Below are 18,530 nucleotides of genomic sequence, written 5' to 3'. Positions count from 1 at the left end.
TCCTCATTGCCCACGTCAACTTCCATGCATTTTTCAGAGGTCTTTGTGCAAACCAGCTGTCCCCTTAGCTGCAGTGCATCTCGCAAAACCCGATCTGAAGACGGAAAAATAATTGCTGGCGATGTTTTCAGAAAGTTGCAACGCTGTGTTGAGGTGAGAGATGAGCACACGAACCAGATACTGCATATTGAATTACAGCACATCAGCTTAGTCAGTGTCTGGGCTCATGCTTTGACTGCAGGCTGGAGCAAGGAAGCTGATCCCAGCTCCATTGAGGGATTAGCTGTCCTTGCTTCACCGTGGAGTCGCAGCACGCCGAGGAAGTGGCTGACAGGCCAGATAGACTTGTCTTTTAACTCCTTCAAAATGCAAATGCCAAAGACCCACTGCCATTCCACCGTGCATCCCTGTGCTGCTCAGGCATTCTGGATCAGCTGAGGGTCTGCTTTCCCTTTGAAATCAGGAAGGCCAGTAGTGTGTGTGCCCCCAAAGGCTTTCACTGCAGTGAGCAGTTGCGACTTGATTTGGCTTTTTGGTGAGTTCAAGCCATCACAAAGAAAGGTGACTTTTTAGTTCAGCTGATTCTGTGGAACTCCCTACTACAGGAATTTCTGATGCAAGAAATGCTCAGAAAGATTGAATTTACTTATGAGTATCAAGAATTTCTACAGCATATGCAAAAAGTGATATAAAAACAAAGGTGAAAACCCCCTGGTGCTTCAGAGTTTAAGCCCAACCCTCAAGTGAAATGGGATCAGGAAGAGGAGTTTGAGAGCTGTGCATCATTATCACAGTGCCATTGCTCTGATGTGGAGATGGGCATGGCCTGAAGGCTTTGGCTGCAGGATCTTTGTGTTAATTCATTCTTCAGCATGGTCAGATAGAATCAGACAGCTCCTGGGAAACACATCTTGTAGCCCTGTGTCCTTCACATGGCCAGGGCAGCAGTTTCCTTTGGGTGCAAACTCGTGGCCTTTTACCTTCTCTCCCCTCTCACATCCTTGGTTCCACTTTTGAACATCTTGGCATTGACAATTTTGAAAAAATACAGGGCTTGTGACTCAAGGCTGCAGCTGAGCCTCCCTGCACAGCAATTGTCTCATCATTAGAAGCACTTTGCTTGCCAGTTTTTATGTGCACATTTAGAGCTTTCCTGATATCACTTAATTAGTCAAAATGCAGCTTTGGAATTCTGCCCACTGGGAATTTCACTTTGGGCAGTCTGCTCTAGAAAGCCAAACTGGAGCTTAGGTGAGAGCATGGGCAAATGGAGCCAAAAATGAGAGTAAGAGACATGGCTGCTGTGAAAGGAAACATCACCATCACTCTTCATTAAGGCAGTTCAGGGACACAGGTGAGTCCTGGCTACCACATCATGATGTTATAAAAGAAATCCTAGTATGAAATTAAAGTTTTATAGTTGTAAAATCCATCTGATTGTTTCCTGCATACAGCAGTGCCCTTTATTACTGTCCTGTTCCACTGTGGCTGCAGCACAGAGCCTTTGCTCCATCTCTAATCAAGTTAACAGTGCTTGCCCACAGAGCTGGAAAACCTCTGTGCTGGGGGCTGTGCACCAAAAAATTATCATCTCTCTCTAATTGAAATATATTCTGTTCTCTAGGCTGGGAAAGGGCCTGACAGAAGCAAGAATCCTGGGAGGATCCCAGCCTCCCAGTGCTGCTTTTGGCCTTTTTCCATAGGGTGAAGACCAAGGGATGGCAGTGAAAGTGAGACTGGGGTTTCTGTGTGGCTGAAATGCATTTGACTTCAGTAGGGCAAGGTGGGCTTTGCTGTTCAGCACATCCCAGTGTGGAGACCACCCTGCCCTGAGCGTTCTGGAACAGGCTTGGTGCTCATTCTATCAATTTTCCTTGATCTTCTCAAGCATCTGCATCAGCTGGGAGCAGAGGACCTGGGCCATCTGTTGAGCTGTCGAGAGCAGGGAAGGATTGCTGATGGATTTCTTGCCCCCACTCTGCAAAAACAACAGCAGCAAAACCAACCCAAACAGGGTTGCATTGGCTGCAGATGGTTCATCCAATGCTATAAGTAGGAAAAGCAGGTGTTGCAGCAGCCTTGGCCCAGAGGTAACCCAGCTCTGCTGCTGGCACAGTGTCAAGGAGCTGTTGGAGATGCTGTCAGGCAGATTGATAGTGCAATCCACGTTGAAATGTTTTCTGATAAATGGAACTGCCTCCTCGGGTCTCCTCCAAAGACACACCGTGAGTTCTGGGACTGTGTGTCAGAACTTCATCCTCCTCCTTGCTCAGCTGGAGCAGTTTGGGAGCCTCTGGATGCTGCAGATGCTGGGAGCTGGGTAAAGGTCACTACACCTGTGCACTGCATTGCAGCAGCATCTCACACAGCAAGACAAAGGAGCAGGCAGTGGTGCCAGCCAGGTTCAGAGGCACCTCCAGGAACAAGTTCACTCACACTGAGGTGAAAGATGAGCAGAGGCATCTTCTGAGCCAGGAGATCAGTCCAAAGCATTCAGATTTCCTCAGAGGTGGAGGGTTGGGCAGCACCAGCATCCCTAAGATCCCTGTGGCTCCCCGGTGGGGAAGGGGAGCAGCAGGCTGGGAACAGCTCTGCAAGTGTAGAAGGGAACTGAAGCAGAGCAAAGAAGGATTTTACTCTTTCCTTTACTGGACACTTCTTCTTCCAGATGTTCCTCTCCTGCCTTTTCATCATTGAGTGATGTACTTAGTAAAATTCACAAGTTTCTCATGTTTAAACAGTGAATAAAATCATTCCAATTTTCTGGACGATAAGAGATTTTTTTTTTTTTGGTCTTTAAAACTTGGGCCTGGTCTTTTCCAGCCTTTCAGGAGATAACAAAGTCATCTGGGGACAGTTCCTCTTTTTCCTTATTGTCTCTCTGCTGAGGGTCTGGGTACCAGCTTAATTACAGATGTGCACAGGCAGCTCTAAACCTGAGTCTTTTATTCCTTCCTCTGTCTCAGTATACTGTGATACCTGGACATGAGATGCTCATCCTCCATGTGCTTTTCCAGTGATGGGAACATGGGTTCTGTCTGTGTTGCAAATGCATCTTTACATTTACAGCCTTTCTGTGAAGCTTTTAGCCGCAGTATCACCACACAGCTCCCTTAAATTAACATCCCAGCAGCCCTCAGCAGCAGGGAAAGCACAGGGAGGATGGACATGGAGGCCAAAGAGATAAAACACCTTGCCCAAGGATGCTCAGGGGGTGTGTTAAAGGGTCTTGCTCAGTTCTCCTGGGGTTTGTGTCATAACCTTGGTGAGGGAAGGTGCCCTGTGGTTATCTTGTGCTCTGGCAGAGCCCCAGAGACTGTCACCAGTTGGGCAGAGAGGGGAATTCTCAGCTTTACAGCAGCAATCAGGGCTCCTGACCTGCTGCAGTTTCCTGGTGTGCTGTCACTGCAGGCTGCTGCTGTTCCCTGTAGCTTTTCCATCTCATGGTTACACAGGGCCTTGACAGCTGCTTTTCTTCTGTCTGTGATGAGCACAGGTTCCACAGCACAACTCCATTGATTTTCGTGGCCCTGGGTTAGAGGGAGAGAGCTCCCTTTTCCCTGCATCCCTGCTTTTCTGTGTACAGCTGATCACCTCAGCAGGGAGTATTGATTTACTAATTGGGCAGCAATTTCACCTGATTGATAATAAAGTGTTGGACAACCTCCCTGCTGAGCTGCAGCTCAGCCCTGCAGCTACTGGTGGATTCCTTGTCCTTCTGCAGCAGAGTGCCCTGTTGTTAAGTAAACTGGTCTGTTGCTTGGAAACCCAGGAATTACTGTAGGAAATGCTTGGAGACAACAATCAAAGTGTCAAATAGGAACTTCACCCACTGCTGGAGGGGGCTGAGCAGAGGATACACCTGCACAGGCTGTGGGAAGGGGGCAAACAAACACCCCAGGCAGCCAGGAGTTCACTTCCCTTGTCCTCCCTGTGGGTTGGGCCTATTGAATGCCTTGATCCATTGCTCCAGCCAGAATTTCTTCCTTCTCTTCAGCACCCAGTTTGGGTTTGGACACCTGAGGGGACTTTGAGGCAGTGCTGGAAGGTGTCACCTTTAGGACTGAGTGTTTAGGGCTGAGTCCCTGTGCTGTCCCCAAAGCTCACTGGTGTGTGTGGAGCTGCTGTTCAGTTCAGTTCCCTCGTGTGCAGAGGGACAAACAGGTTTCTGTTCTGTTTTTCTGGACACAGCTGAGGTCTGTTACAGGTCCTTACTAGAACTTGCTCAGAGAGGTGCACCCTGGAGGTGTTCAAGGCCAGGCTGGAAGGGGCTCGGGTTGGACTGGTCTAGTGAAAGGAATGAGGTGATGTTTAGGGTCCCTTCCACCCAAACCAGTCTGTGACTCCATGGTGATGAGGAGGAGGGTGGGACATGCCAACACCAGTAGCTGTGGACACCCTGTTGTGCCCAGGACCGTGGGAATGAGCTAGGGAATGACTGGTCCTGCACCCAAGAAATTGTGTTTTAAATAACTGAGGGTGAGCTTTGCCCAAGGTTGTAGAGCAGGACAGTGGCAGAACCCATGGTGGGAAAATGCTGAGTGGGTTTTTATATTTATAGCTGGCAGTTTAGGGCTGCAGGGACATCCATGTTGGAGTTTGGTGGCCATGCAAAATGCAGCTACTCTTGCAAAAACCAGTCTCTGGAGAGGGAGGCTGTGAGGTGCATGTGATGGCTGCAGGACACTACAAGAAAAGAAAATTTGTTGGATCTGTTGGGTTTAGACTCATGATATTCTGATTTTCCCCTGGTTTATTTGGGAGGGAGTTGTGTTTTCAAGCTCTGGATTTAAGCTGTGTTTATAAAATGTTTCCATTGTTCAATGTCATTGGGCTGTTAGGATTATTATTATTATTATTATCATTATTATTATTAGTTCCAAACTGCTGTGTCACCTCACTCATCAGCCTTCAGGCACACAAGCTTTCCTCCTTCTCCCCACCACCCTGCAAGAGCATTTGTACAGAACAAAGGCTTGCTTTGAAAAACGCCGTGCTATTTTGCCACCTTTGTGGAAACCTGTCACAACAATACCTAATTTTGCACGAGGCAGAATTTCAAATCAAGCCTCAAGGAAAGGGAGCTGCTCCTTCTCTAATGTGCAACTGTCAGTGGCATTGCAGGAACCCACCCAGCAGGAGAAGGGGTTCTCAGTTCCTGAATTCCTGAATTCCTGTGCTCTTCCCCCTGCCCAGGTCTGAGCTGCTCAAGAAGACCCACAGCAAACGCCGCCTTGCTGAGCTCCTGTGCTCTGAATATTCCAGTGGGATGGACACTGCTGGAGCCAAGGTCAAGAAGAAGAAGAAAAAGCAGAGAAAAGCTGGCAACCAGCAGATTCCAACATAAGCCAGGCCCTTCCAGTCATTGGCTGTAAAAGCTGCTTGAGTGCCTCAGCTGGGGGTCAGGGTGACCTGCCAAATCAACTGAGGAGTGTTTCAATTTATCAGGCAAATGTGGGAGGGATCCTGGGGATCTTGGCCTCCTCCCCTTCATTCCATAGGTCCAAGTGGAATGGAGCCTAGGTGTGTCCTGCTGTACTGCTGCAATTGAATGTGGCCTCCTGAAGATGTTTTTTTAGCAACAGAAATAAAAAAAAAGGCTAAATATGATTTTCAGAGAATCGTGATGTGTGTGCAACATGAAAGTGAGACAAGTTTGGGCAGGCAGGAGGTGCTTTTGTGTTACAGGAACACTCCACAACCCAGGTGAACATGGCAGGGGAGGTGTCCCAGGAGCACCATGGAGAGGGGAATCTGCCCTGTGCCCTGTCACTGTACAGGGAGCACTTCTGCTCCTGTCTCAGGTAATGAAGCCACACTGCTGCCACCTCCTCTCATGTCCTCTGTGCGCTGGGCAAGGTCTGTCCCTGGTCACTGTTGGTCAGAATTGCCACCTGCAGGGATGCCAGTGGCAGGATTGTGGAGAGCTCTTCAGTGCAGTGACACACAGTCCCTTTGGAGCTCATGGGCACAGAACTCCCTGTCAGAGCTCCTAGGAACAAACATTGTCACTGTGGGAAGGAACCAGAGTGGAATCCAGCAGTCTCCAAACTTCTCCTTGCCTGCAGCGTGCTGTCATTCCTGATTATGTAACACAGAGGGAGTCTGAGATGGCTCACCTCTCTGAACATTAAAGCCTTTGCAGGTTCTTGCAAACCCTTGCCACTCATGACCCAGCCTTTTGGGGTTCTCTGCCTTGAGCTAATGGATTTCACTTCTTGCTTTTCCCATTTGCCATCCATCCTGTTCCCATCAGAGAACTGGGACACTGGGAAAAGGGATGCAGGGTGGCCCCCAGTGTGCTGAGACTGGCACTTGTTCACCACAGTGGGTGAAATGAAACCCAAATTTTCCCACTGTGAGTGGGAAGGTGCCCCCAAAGCCTGCAGGTCATTTCCCAGCTCCTGCAGGTGAGCCCCCCCTGTCCCTCTCCATGTCCCTCTGCTTCTTCCAGCCCCTCCTAGAGCACAAGCACCAAGCAGGGCACAGGTGAGAACAGCACAAACCCAGCCAAAACACAAATTTGTGCTCCTTGCTTCTGTCTTCCTTGAGGAAAGGGATGAGGAAGAGCAGCCCACCATGACCTGAGCCAGGCATGTTTAATGCAGGAACAGAAAGTGCTCAAATAGTGGCAATTTCAGATGTCAGAAGGAAGAAAAGTACTGAAAAAGGAGTGTAAACAGATGAAAATGATGCCTGGTAAATGCAGAATTGAGGGCACCTACTTTGGGCTGTAGTGAGTCATACAAAGGATTGTAGGAGAGCAGCAATCAGCCCCAAAGTATTTAATTTCTGGAGTGAAGGTAACTTTTGAAACCAGAATTTTTATTTCCTCCCAGGCAATTATCAAACACTTCAATTTCACTGCAATACTTTTTTCAACACTTATGAAAGATGATAGAAAGGCTCCAATATCAAATTAACCATGATTTTTCAAAGAGAATGAAGTTACAAACATTTACTGGATTAAAATAAAATAACAAAGCCCACCTGATTTTGTTATGAGAACTATTTGGAAGAGCAATCAGGTTTAAGGCAAATGTCAACTTAAACAGAAAAGAAACCCCTGAGGATGAAAATGACTCAGAATGATGCAGAGAGTGTAAGTTTGGGAATGATCTGGTGCATGAAGGGAAAGTACATGACCTTCTCCTGGCTGACTGTCACATAGGAATTAATAGGGACTATTGGCAAATTCACAATAGTAGGAAAAAAAGGCCAACAGCACATAGGTGAGAGACACCAGGAGATCTCATTGCTGCCTGTATTAACTGGGCATGAAACTGTACAAATGGTTATGATGAATAAAGTGATTTTTAAAAAATATTAAGAGTGCCTTTTTCTTTCAGCTTCACCATCTGTAGCAGATAGGGCTTGATTGCTTGAGTGATTAGGGAAAGAGAGAGGGGAGGAGATTGTTGAATAAGAGAGTGTTAAAAGAAGTACACATGCACCTGAAGTTAAATGCACATTGCACCTGAGTTTTCTCCTAATAAACTTGAAAGCTGATGAGAAAAAGGTGTTTGAGTTGTGGCTGGGTGGGCAGGAGTCAAATTGTGCCCTTATTTACACTTGGGCAGCTCCAGATTGGCTCTGAGCTGGCTTCACCCTTGTGCACCACTCAATTCAGTAAGAACCTGGTAGGTTTGGGGTTGATTTCACCCAAATCCCCCTTTCATTCAGGCAGGGCAGGGTGTGGTGTTTGGAGCTGTGAGCTGCTCTGGGGTTCCATCATTTCCACCAGCTGCAAATCACCACGTGCAGCAGGACCAGGCTGTTGTGTGTGCAGAGCTTCCCAAATCCTCTGAGCACCCAAATGCCAGAGGAGCAGCCGGTGGTGTCAGTGGATTCCCGTGGCATGGAGCAGGTGGATGTTGCCCTGAACTTCTCCTGAATTTGTCTCCTCTTGCCCTGAGGTACGTGGTGGTGCTGAAGGGGTCTTGGCTGGGTGGGAGCTGCCTGCACAGCTGGCAGGGGAGGGGAGCTGGGTTTGGCAGTGTTGGTGGAACTGCAGCTTTGGTTTTGGCTTTGGTCCCTTTGGCTTGTCTGGATTGTGGTGGAGGGCAAGGGCCTCACTGCCCTGCAGCCCAAAAGCCCCTGGGTTTGGTCTGGAAATAGTGGCACTGTGTAACTTTTCTACAAAGCTGCTTGTGAGTCAGACCAGGCTTAGCTGGGTTTGCCTTCCCTGCTCTCACACCCTGAGATTGCAGGAGATGCTCTTGTGTTTTCTCAGCTGTCTTCTGGCTCTGTGTCCTTTACCTGTGGAAGGAGCTCACATCCTCCTCTGCAGCTGGAGCACCTTGAGCTCACACTGCAAGGCTTTGGGTTAGGAAAAAGCGAGGAGGTCACCTTGGGGCAGGGGTCACAGTTAAACCCCAGGGGCTGGGTCAGACACAGGACCAGCCCTGGCTGCTGAGAACACCTGCTGAAAGCAGGGTAGGAAGCAGCAGAACCTCTCTGTGCACAACACCTTGTTTTCCCCATAAACCTGGGAGAGGGCAGGAAAAGCAGCAGTGCTCTGGGCTTTGCATTCTGACATGGTTTGGTTTGGTGCTCAGATGAAGCCATGGAGTATCTTGGCTAGAAGCAATTCTGCTGATTGCAATGGCTTTGTGTGTGCTGGCATGTCCAGCAGAGCAGCTCTTGCTGTGGCTGTGCTGAGGGTGCTGGTCCTGGTTAAAGCTGTGCCAGGACAGGAGGAAGGTGGCCCTTGAGCTGGGTAAATGCCTGGAAGGGACCTGAGAGCCAGGGCTGTGTTTGGCCCTGGCAAACCCACTGCACCCTCTGGATCCAGAGCCTGGAGCTGACAGAACCCAACCAGCAGCAGCAGCTTGTCTGTTGGGCTTTGTACCCTGGAGAAATCCCTGGAGCAGAACTGCTGCAACACCCAGAAGTTTCCCTGCTGGGACTGGTGCTTCTGTACTGTTCCATTTTTTTGCTTCATATAATTTCAACTCAGCACAGCCTGTCCTACTCCTGGGGCTTTGCCAGGGTTCTGCCCACCTGGCACCATCCTCTGGAAACATTTCCAGCCTGCTCAGGGGCTGCTGTAGGTGCAGGGCCAGTGCTGGTGGGTTCTGCTGAGGGACACCAGCTCCCATCTCAGTCCCTGCACACAGGCTGGAGGTGAGGTTGGTCCTCCAGCAGGGTTTGAGGCTGCTGAGATCCTCCCACACACAATGCTGTTCATGTGGCAAGTGTGCTGCTTCTGCTTAGAGCCTGTGGTGTCTTCCCTAAACTGTTTTATCTTGAAGCTTGACTCTGCTGTGAGATCTCCCTGGCAGCAGCAGCTCCAGCCCTCCTGTCCCCTCTGCTTTCTTTCCACCCACCACACCCATTCTCCTTCCCAGGGCAGAGGATTCCTCGGGACTCTGTCCTGCTCTCTCCTACCATGCTCCTAGCACAAACTGGACCCTGGCACCGTGTTATGGTGCTGGCTCCACTGGTACAGGGGAGTTTCCAGCTCCTTCCAGATGTGAAATGGCAAATTTAAATATTGCAATTACAAACGTGTAACGAAGCCTTGTACTTCATTAATGTAAGAGGAGGAATCTGCTACGGCTACAAGGACAATTAAATATTAGAGAATGTCTTTGATTCACATTCCTGCTGTGTAAATGGGAGGAAGGTTGCTGTATGCTCCTTGCCTTTGCGCTCACAAAATGAAAAGCACACCCACTGCAAGTTGTCCTTTGATAGATTTTTAATATGATTTTAAAGAGTTTTGTTTGGCCTCATTCTTATTCAATGAGATTAATTTAAAGCACTTATCCCCTGGGTTTAAGTCAATCCATGTAGGATTTGGGACGGGGGTTGTTGCCCGGGGAGGGGGTTGTTTGCAGGCCTCTCTGAAAGACTCCTTTCCCACTTCATTAACCCCGAGCCGGGAGCGACCCCCTCCCCTTCCTCCTCCTCCTCCTCCTCGCCCAGCCGAGGCGCGGGGATTTACCAAACTCCGCCATTCACATGCAAAGAGCCGGCCCATCCACAAAGGCCGGGGCTCTGGCCCCCAGGCGTGGCTGCGCATTTGGCCGAGCCGACAATCGCGGCGCTCGGGGTTCCGGGGCAAAGCTCCCGGCACGGAGCCGGCCCGGGGGCACCGCGCTGGGCCCCGGCCCGGGGAGCCGGGGAGGGGGATCTGGAGGGCCGGTGGGTGCCGGGGGGGGCTCCGCAGACAGCCGGGCCCGCCGGGGGGAGCGGCCGGGGCCGGGGGGAGCCGCAGCCCATCTGTCGGCTCCCCGAGCCGGGAGCCGCTGCCCGGCTGTCCCGGGCACCAGCTGCCGGGCCCGCTGGCCGCGGCCAGATGAGCGACACTTTTAAAGGGTGGAAACAATCCATTTTCCAAAGCGATCATTTAAAGCACTTTAGGCAATTATACACTTAAGATTAGCGTTATTAATTCACCGGAGTCGCGGCTATCACCGCGCCGGGCTGCCCCGGTTCCCCCCGCCGCTCCCGTGGCCGGTCCCGCATGCCGGCACTGGAACCGAGCCCCGGGGGGACACCGAGCCCCGGGGGGACACCGAGCCCGGCGAGCAGGGGGCTCCGTGCGATGGGAGGTGGGAAAACTCCTCTTTGCTTTTCCCTTTCCCTCGGCGGGGCCGTTCCGCCAGAGCAAACAAGCGGGAGGGGAAGAAGGGGCCGGCGGAGGCGAGACCCGTTTGTTTGTAAAGAAGTTTTATTTCCACATTTAAAAAAAAAGAGGGGGAACGGGAGCGGCCGCGGCGCCCCACAGTTTCATTGTCTCAGTTAGACATATGAGAAGAATGCTGTGACTTCCATGTTTTGTTGAGCTGTTAGTGACAGAATCCTATTTTTCAGCTGCAAGTGCTACCACAGTGCCCAGCGCGGTGACCACCGCCAGCGCCCCCAGCCCGGCCGGGCCGGCCCCGGGATACAGACTGACAAGAATCACTTACACAAATACGCCCTCAGGGTTCACAAATAAATAATTCATATACATTTTGCACCGTATTTACATTCCACCGTTTTTTTTTTTTCTTTTTTTCTTTTTTTAATTTTTTTTTTTTAAAGTTTAAATTTAAGTTACGGACGTCCCAAAGTCTCGCTGGGGCCACCGGCCCGGGCCACCCCGCGGTCCCTCCCGGCGGCGGGAGCGCTGCCCCAGGCTCGGGGAGCCGGAGAAAGCGGGGAGGGGTCTCCCCGGAGCCCCCCGTGGCAGGTGTGGCTCGGCTCCCCTGATTATTCCGGGGGAGGGGGCGGAGAGGCGAAGCCCCCCCGGAGCATCCGGCCCCATCCCGTGCCGAGGTGGGGCACACGCAGCGGCCCCGCTGCCCGTCGGGGGCACAAGGGGGTGAAGGTGGCGAGTGCCCCGCGGGGTGAGGGGCAGCTCTGCCCGCTCCGTCCTGCCAAGCCTGTCCTTTGATTCTTGCATTCTTTATATATTACTTTAAAAAAAGGAGGGGGTGGTTTCATTTATAATTTTATATATATATATATATATATATATTTGGGGATGAGCGGGAGTCTGTCTCTTGCTCGCGGCCCCAGAGGTGTGGGGTGGCCCCCTCCAGCCCCCCGGCCCGGCGGGGCTCACCGGGGCTCACCGGGGCTGCGCTGCCCGGGGCAGGACGCCGGGCAGCGGGGGCAGGGGCGGCGGGGGCTCGCTGCCGCCCTGCAGTCCGTGGATGAGGATGCGGGGCACCAAGGGTCTCTGTAGGGCGGGGGGCGGCGCGCTGGGTCCGCGGTACAGGTAGAGGGCGGCGCCGGGGTCCAGGTTGGAGACCAAACTCTGCGGGTAGAAGTAGGGCGAGGGGAACATCCTCTGCAGGGCTGAATAGTTGCCAGCCTCAGCCAGCAGCTCCAGGCCCACCGCCGTCTGCCTTTTCCACTTGGTCCTGGAGGGGCAAGTCGAGAGAAGGGGTCAAGGAGGGGAGGATGCTCCCAAAGCCGCTCCCGGGCTCTTTTTACCCTTTGCACACCCCCTTTCCCCGGGCTCTGCTCTCACTGAGCATCCCCGCTCCCACCGCTGGCTCCCAGGGCCGGCCTCTCCTGTGGGGCAGGGATGGGCCGGGATGTGGTGGGATTTAACGGGACGGGATGCAGACCCCGTTAATGTGGGCAGGGAGCTCATCTCCCTGGCGGTCCCGCCGCGGCATCCCGGTGTGAGCTCCCACGGAGCTTTCCCGGGAGCACCGGAGCCACAGCCCGGCTGGGACCCAATGGCGGGATGAGAATCCCGGCGATAAGAATCGCGACAGAAATTCAGTCCCTTCCTGGGGGTGTAAATCCCAGATTGTCACACGACCCGAGGGTGACACGGGGGATCCGTGAGGCGAGCGCGGATGCTGCGATCACCGCGGTGCTCCGGGACCCTCTCCCCGGGCCGGGGCTGCCGGTGCCGGGCCCGGCCGCTCGGGAGGCTGCGGGAGTCCCGCGGGGGGACAGGCGTGGGGCAGGGTCCCGGGGAATTCGTTTGCGGCATATATATATATATGTGTGTGTGTGTGTGTATATATATTTATATGTATATATCTATGTCTAAATACACATATATATAGATATAGATGTGTGTATGTAAGAGTATATTTTTATACGCGTATATATCGTGCGGCATATATATATACATATGTGTGTGTGTATATATATATATATATATTTATATTTATATATATATATGTATGTATATATCTGTGTCTAAATACACATAGATATAGATGTGTGTACGTAAGGGTATATTTTTATATGCGTATATATCGGTATAGGCATGTGTATATATATATAAATGTATTAAAAATATATATATCCATGTGTGTGTGCCGGATCTCGTGGAGGAGCCCGGCCCCAGGATCACGCTGCCGGCGGGCCGGGCTGGCTGGGGAAGGGCTGGGAGCTCAATTTCGGCTCTGGCGTGTCCTTGCAGGAGGGATTTGGGGAGAGGAGGGATGATCACAGCCTCCCCCGCCGCCCCTAAACTTCCCCAAAGCCCCAACGTGGGGAGATCTTTGCAGATGGAGAAGCGGGACTGGAAACCATGGGGAGGGAGGGTAAAACCCTGGAACGAGCGAGAGGACAGGGCGGGGGCTGCTCCTCGTTTGGTGGCGGCGGCGATGCTCGGGGCTGGCGCTGTCGGGACAAACCCACCGAAGCCACCGCGTCGCCAGCCCTTTCACAGATTTGTCGCTGAAGCGCTAAACCTATTTCCACCAGTAAATTATTCATCATAATAATAATTGTGTAATTACTGTAAAGGGTGTTAATTATTGATGCCCAAAGCAGTAATTGGTATCTATTATTAATGGGCCGATGTGTTATGCTGTTGTGTTTAGCTGGAAGCCCGCTCCTGCCTCTCCGGGGCTGGGGGCACGGATTGCCCCCTCCCGCCCTGCCTCGGCATCTCTTTTCTCCCCTTGGCTTTGGGGTAAAAAGTCCCGGGAGAGGCGGGGACGGGCCGGACATCGCTCCTGTCCCGGTACCGGAGGGACAGGGCGGTTGTGGGGTGCAAAAGCCCTGCCTGGTTTGGGGGTGCGCAGCCGGGGAGGGGAGCAGGGCGGGATCCCGGCGCTGTGGGCAGGAGGGAACGGTGCATTTTTACCTTCTGTTCTGGTACCACGTTTTCACCTGCGTGTCGGTGAGGTTGAGGGAGGCGGCCAGCTCCATCCTGTCCTGCACGCTCAGGTATTTTTGCCTCTCGAAGCTGCGCTCCAGCTGGGCCAGCTGATGGTCGGTGAAGGCGGTGCGGGCTTTGCGCGGCTTTTTCAGCCGCACCGGGGGACTGTCCCGGGAACTGGAGATCTCTCGGTCCCCTTCTTCTTTCACTGAGGAAAAGAGGCCAGGTCAGAGCAGGAAGGGAATTACCCTCAGCACAGGGGGTGACCCAGTGCAGGGCTCGGCTCCGAGCGGGGCTCACGGCACGTTTGCTCTGCACCCCCGTAAATTTTAACCCCGACTGCCAGGGGTAACTCAGGGGCTCCCCGAGCAGGGCCCGGCTTTTCCCCGTCCCGAGGGTCTGGGATCGGAGCAGGAACGCCGGACTGTGCCGGGAGAACCCCCGGACCGGCCCCGCCGCCCTCCTGCCCAGACCCCCCGATCCCCCTCATTTCTCTCGGGGCAGGACCTTCCTCTGGGCGTATTCCCCCAAACTCAAAATCTTTCTCGATGCTTGATTTTTTAAATTTTTTTTTCTTTTTCTTTTTTTTTTTTTTTTTCTATCTACCTTTCTCTCTCTCTTTTCTTTTTTTTTTTTTTTTTTTTTTTTTTTTTAACCCAAACAAACCAACCAAACCCGTAAATTGCGAGCCACATTTCACATTTTTTTTTGGAGGGGAATGTTGCCGTGCTGGTCCTGCCTCTCCCCTCCGCGGAGAAGCCTCCGTCCTTCCGGGGATGCTGCCGGGGCACGGAGCAAACCTCCCTTCTCCAGGACGTACAACGAAATACTGAGAAAAGGAGTTCACAAACCCCTGCCCGGGCTGTTATTTATCTTTAAAAAAGGCCGAACGAGAGGGGTTGGTGACGGTTCTCTAGCGCGGTCGGTACATACGCGCCGGCGGAGCGATGCGGGAATTTACGCCGCAAAATGTTGGAAGGTGATGGAAAAATTACGGAGCAGCAACAAAAATAAAAGGGGGAAAATAAATTCCTGCTTGTGCTCGCCTTCTCCACCCTCCTGGAGGAGATTATGGAGCAAATAGGTTCGATTTATACAAATCGGCGGCGTTCGTGTTTATGATTTTGGTTTTTTGCAGGGGTTTATGTTAAATTTGCTGGTGGCGGGGGTGAGCAGGGACAAGGCTGGAGCCGAACGCGAGCTGATTTCTCTCTGTAGGAAGACAATAATCCGGTTAATTGAGCCACCGGGGAGTGAAACCCTTCAACCAGAAATCCTGGCTCTGGCCGAGCGGGCAGAAGGAGCCGGGGATGATCCTCGGGCGGGGAGATCCGGCCCCGGTTCCCGGGGAAGCGGGCAGGGGCATCGGCCCCGCTCTCTCCCGGGAACGGCCCCAAAGTTTGTAGGACTTTTTCGCGAAGTAAAGCGGGTCTGGCCTCTCGCATCCCGAGCAGGAAAATCCCCCCCGGCCCCTGGGCTGATCCTCGGCTCCTAAAAAAGTTCCTGCTCGCCAAAGGGCCGCAGGAACGGCGGCGACGGCTTCCCTGCTCGGTCCGGACCTGCCCCTGGCTACCCCTAGCTTAAAAAAAATTAAATATATACATATAAAAATATGTATTTTAGGGTTTTCCGGCACTTTCGCAGCCGGGGGTTAGGCCGAGCTTCGCAGCCCCTTTGCGGAGTAAATCTGGGGCGTTTTGCCCCAGGAAAGGCTGTTTCCAAAGCGGCACAAAAAGGATCGCTCTGGGAGCGGGGATCTTCACTCCTCCATTGATGCTGGGGTTTCCCCTCATTTAAACTGTGGTTTCCTCCCCATTTAAACTGATTTTGTTTTTTGTTTGTTTTTTTTTTTTTTTCCTTTTTTCCTCCGCTTCGACAGTATTTTTCCCCTTTCATTTAAGCAGTGGATTTTTATTTTTTTTTTTTTTGCGCCCCATTTAAGCGGTGTTTCCCCAGCAATTTAAAGGATTTTTTCCCCCCATTTAAACGGCATTTGCAGCGTGGCCGTGGCTGGGACGGGAGAGGAGCCGAGGGGCTCCGGGAAACGACCCCCACCCAAAGCCGAACCCCCGGGCCGGGCTCGGCCGGCTCAGGGGCTGCAGAGAACCCGCTTTTCTTCTCTCCCCTCGCTTCTTTCGCGATTTGGGGCGGGGGGAGAAGAGCTGCAGGAATTCGGGCCGGGTGACAACAAACAGCCAAGGAGGGAATCGCGGCGCTGCCGGCCCCGCAGGGCGCTGGGGCCGATGCTTCCCCCCGGGGCACTCCCAGCCCCGGCCCCGAGCCCGGGCTCCATCCTTCGTTAGGAGTGGAAATCGCCCCGTGATGTCCAGAGCCTGAGTGGATCTCCCTCTGGATGTCCAGAGCCTGCCGCCGCCTTTGAGGCTTTAGTTGGGTGAATATTTTTTCCTCCATGAATCAGATTTCAGCCCAGCGGCTCCGGGCGAGCCCAGGGTGCATTTGTAGCCGGGACGGCGCTCAGCCTGTCCCCCTTTTTTCCTGCCAATCCCCCCAAATTCAGCGGCCCCTCAAGATGCCATCACCTCCTTGTTCTCCGCCCGGCTGGATGGATTCCCTCTCCTTTCCCTCGCAAACAGCCGGCGAACAGTTTTCCCGGAGAAAAGTTTCTGCAGAGGTGATGAGGGTGGGGTGGGAGAAGGCAGCCGGGATAAACTGCTCCGAGGGGCCAGGTCTGACCCCAAACCCCCCCGTGCTGTTCCTGTGCCTCTCCCTGCCCCGACTGCCGCAGGGGGAGGCCGGCAAGGGGCTGCGGGGGCCCGGGAGGCCGAAGCCCCCTGCCCGGGCTGAGCATCCCCCGCATCCTCCCCACGCCCCGCCGGCGCTGTGGATGCGGCCCGGGATTCCCTGTCTGCACTGCTCGGTTTTGAACGATTTCCAAAATAATAACCCAAATAACAACAATCGAATCAAACCCCGCCGACCGGCTTGCTCGTTTCTCACCGGAGCAGGGGAAATACCCGGCAATTACGTGATTATTTTATTACGGTTCTGTTTTGGTTTGTTTGTTTTGGTTTTTCTTTTTATTTTTTTCATTTTTTTTTTTTCCCCCGCAGGCAGAAATCCGTCTCCGCTGCTCCTTTCCCGGCGGTGGAAGGGCAGAGCCGGATCTTTGCGGCGGAAGGCGGCCCCGGAGCATCCCCCGGGCGCGTTCCATGAAGCGCCGATCGCCCCAACCCCTTCCACCGGGCCGAGCCCCACCGAGCCCCGAACCCCCAAGTTTCCCCAAGTTGGCGCGGACCCCTCTGTCATTCCGGGGGCCACCGATGCCGCGACCCGCCCTGAGCGGGGCAGGGAGATCCCAGAGCTCCGGGAGGCTCCCGGGCCGCCGCAGGCTGCGGGTCCGCACAGCCCAGCGGGCTGAGCCGCTCTTACCTTTGTACTCCGAGTCCGATGAGGAGCTGCTGGTGTTTTTTTCCATTTTCTCCCTAAAATCCTCGCCGGGCTTGGTGGGAATCCTGCCCGCCGGCTCCTGCCCGCCGTGAGGTCCATTGGTGCTGGAGTAAGGCGCGCAGGCTGCCAGGGGCTTGCAGTCGGCCAGGATGTCTCTGATGAGGAAGGAGGAGGTGACGGTCCGGGACTGCGAGGGAGCCGAGACCTGTCCCGGCTGGAGATGCGCATCCAGGCCCGGCCGCGGCGCCGCCGCCTCCAGGCACTCGCGGCCCGGGGAGCGGGGCGAGGGGCACCCGCTGCTGCCCTCGGAACGGGGGCTCAGCTCCAGCGGGGACCGCCCGTCCCCCACCAGCGGGTCCCCCTTGGGCACGGCCGGGCTGCCGGCTCGGTGGGAGAGGATGGAGTCGATCCCAAAGCCGGTGGAGCCCTCCATGGCCCCTGCGAGGTGCCGGCGCTCACACGGGCATTGGCGGGGAGGGCGCGGCGGAAGCGGGTTGATAATGATAATTAACAATAACAGGAGGTAAAAACAAAAAAAAACAAAACGAAAACAAAAAAAGGAAAAAAAATAAAAACGAGGTAAAAAGGAAAAAAAAAAAAAAAGGAGCAAAGTTCAGTCTGGGATCCGGGCAACAATTGCTGCAAGGCTCTCCGAGGCGCCGCGCGTTAGATCCAGGGCTGCTCCGTCTTCAGCATCGCGCCCAGCTGCACTCACAGACAGACAGGAGAGGGGGGGAGAGGGAGGCAGAGTCAAACTTTGGCCGCGAAGGGGGTGGGGTGAGGGGGGACGGACCCCAACCTCACCCGGGGTCCCGGCCACCCCACCCGTGCCCGGAGCGGCGGCGGCGCGGGGCTGGGGGGCAGCCCGGGGGCTCCCAGCCGGAGGTGGGGAGGCAGCGATCGATAGTGAAGGCTTCGCAGCGCCTTAACCACTTAATGATCCAGAAATCAATGGGGAAGGGCGAGGGGAGGGCGGAGGGGGTGGCCAGTCGCCGGGCCGCCGCGGCGCCCCCCTTCCCCGCCAGCACCTCGGACAGCTCCGGGGGGAAAACCGGAGTCACTCCGGAGCCCGCAGCACCTCGGACAGCGCCGGAGCCGCTCCGGTGCCTTCAGCACCTCGGACAGCGGCGGGAGAGCCGCGCCCTCCCCGGGGGGGAACGGGGGAAATGGGGAGAAAAAGCTGAACTTGGGCAGCTCCGGCTGGGGGACCCCCGCACCCCCCACCCACCCGTGTGAACGCGCCCATTGGCCGCCCGGCGTTTTGGGGGGTGTCACTCCCCAACAGGCGACACCTCGGGGCTTGATTAACGGGAATTAATTGTGGTCCGGATCCTCGCGCTTTCCGGGCGGTTTCCGCCCTCTTTTGCTGTCATTATCCCGCTGATGGGGCTCTTAATGGGATGATTAGCCGCGGAGGGAGGGGGGGGTGTGGGTTGGGTGGGTTATCGAGGGGTTGCTGCTTTCTGTGCGTTTCCCCCCGCAATTAGCTGATCTGCCGCTCCCTCCCGAGCAGGGAAAGTTTTGCTGGGCGTTAAAATTAAAAACAAAAAAT

At 54.1% G+C, this 18,530-nt stretch overlaps 2 protein-coding genes across 2 annotated transcripts in view; one reads left to right on the top strand and one right to left on the bottom strand.

The window, feature by feature from the left end:
* DDX31 (DEAD-box helicase 31) overlaps positions 1–7,282 on the top strand; it is a 44,859-nt gene extending 37,577 nt beyond the window's left edge. The window contains exon 20 of the mRNA XM_041406707.1: positions 5,197–7,282. Coding sequence (XP_041262641.1) covers positions 5,197–5,347 — 151 coding nt within the window. The 3' untranslated portion in view covers positions 5,348–7,282. The remainder of the gene's footprint in view (positions 1–5,196) is intronic.
* Positions 7,283–11,563: 4,281 nt separating this feature from the next.
* BARHL1 (BarH like homeobox 1) lies at positions 11,564–17,411 on the bottom strand. The gene is made up of 3 exons (XM_041406933.1): positions 16,961–17,411; positions 13,556–13,778; positions 11,564–11,858 (listed from the first exon to the last, which is right to left on the bottom strand). The coding sequence occupies exons 1-3, from the start codon at positions 17,409–17,411 to the stop codon at positions 11,564–11,566; spliced, it is 969 nt and encodes a 322-aa protein (XP_041262867.1).
* Positions 17,412–18,530: the final 1,119 nt, after the last annotated feature.

The sequence above is a fragment of the Onychostruthus taczanowskii genome, unplaced genomic scaffold (assembly GCF_017590055.1).
Source record: "Onychostruthus taczanowskii isolate IOZ18803 unplaced genomic scaffold, ASM1759005v1 scaffold25, whole genome shotgun sequence".
NCBI classification, from domain to species: Eukaryota; Metazoa; Chordata; class Aves; order Passeriformes; family Passeridae; genus Onychostruthus; species Onychostruthus taczanowskii.
Note: the sequence above shows the minus strand (reverse complement) of the source record. Positions and strands in the feature narration are given on the sequence as shown.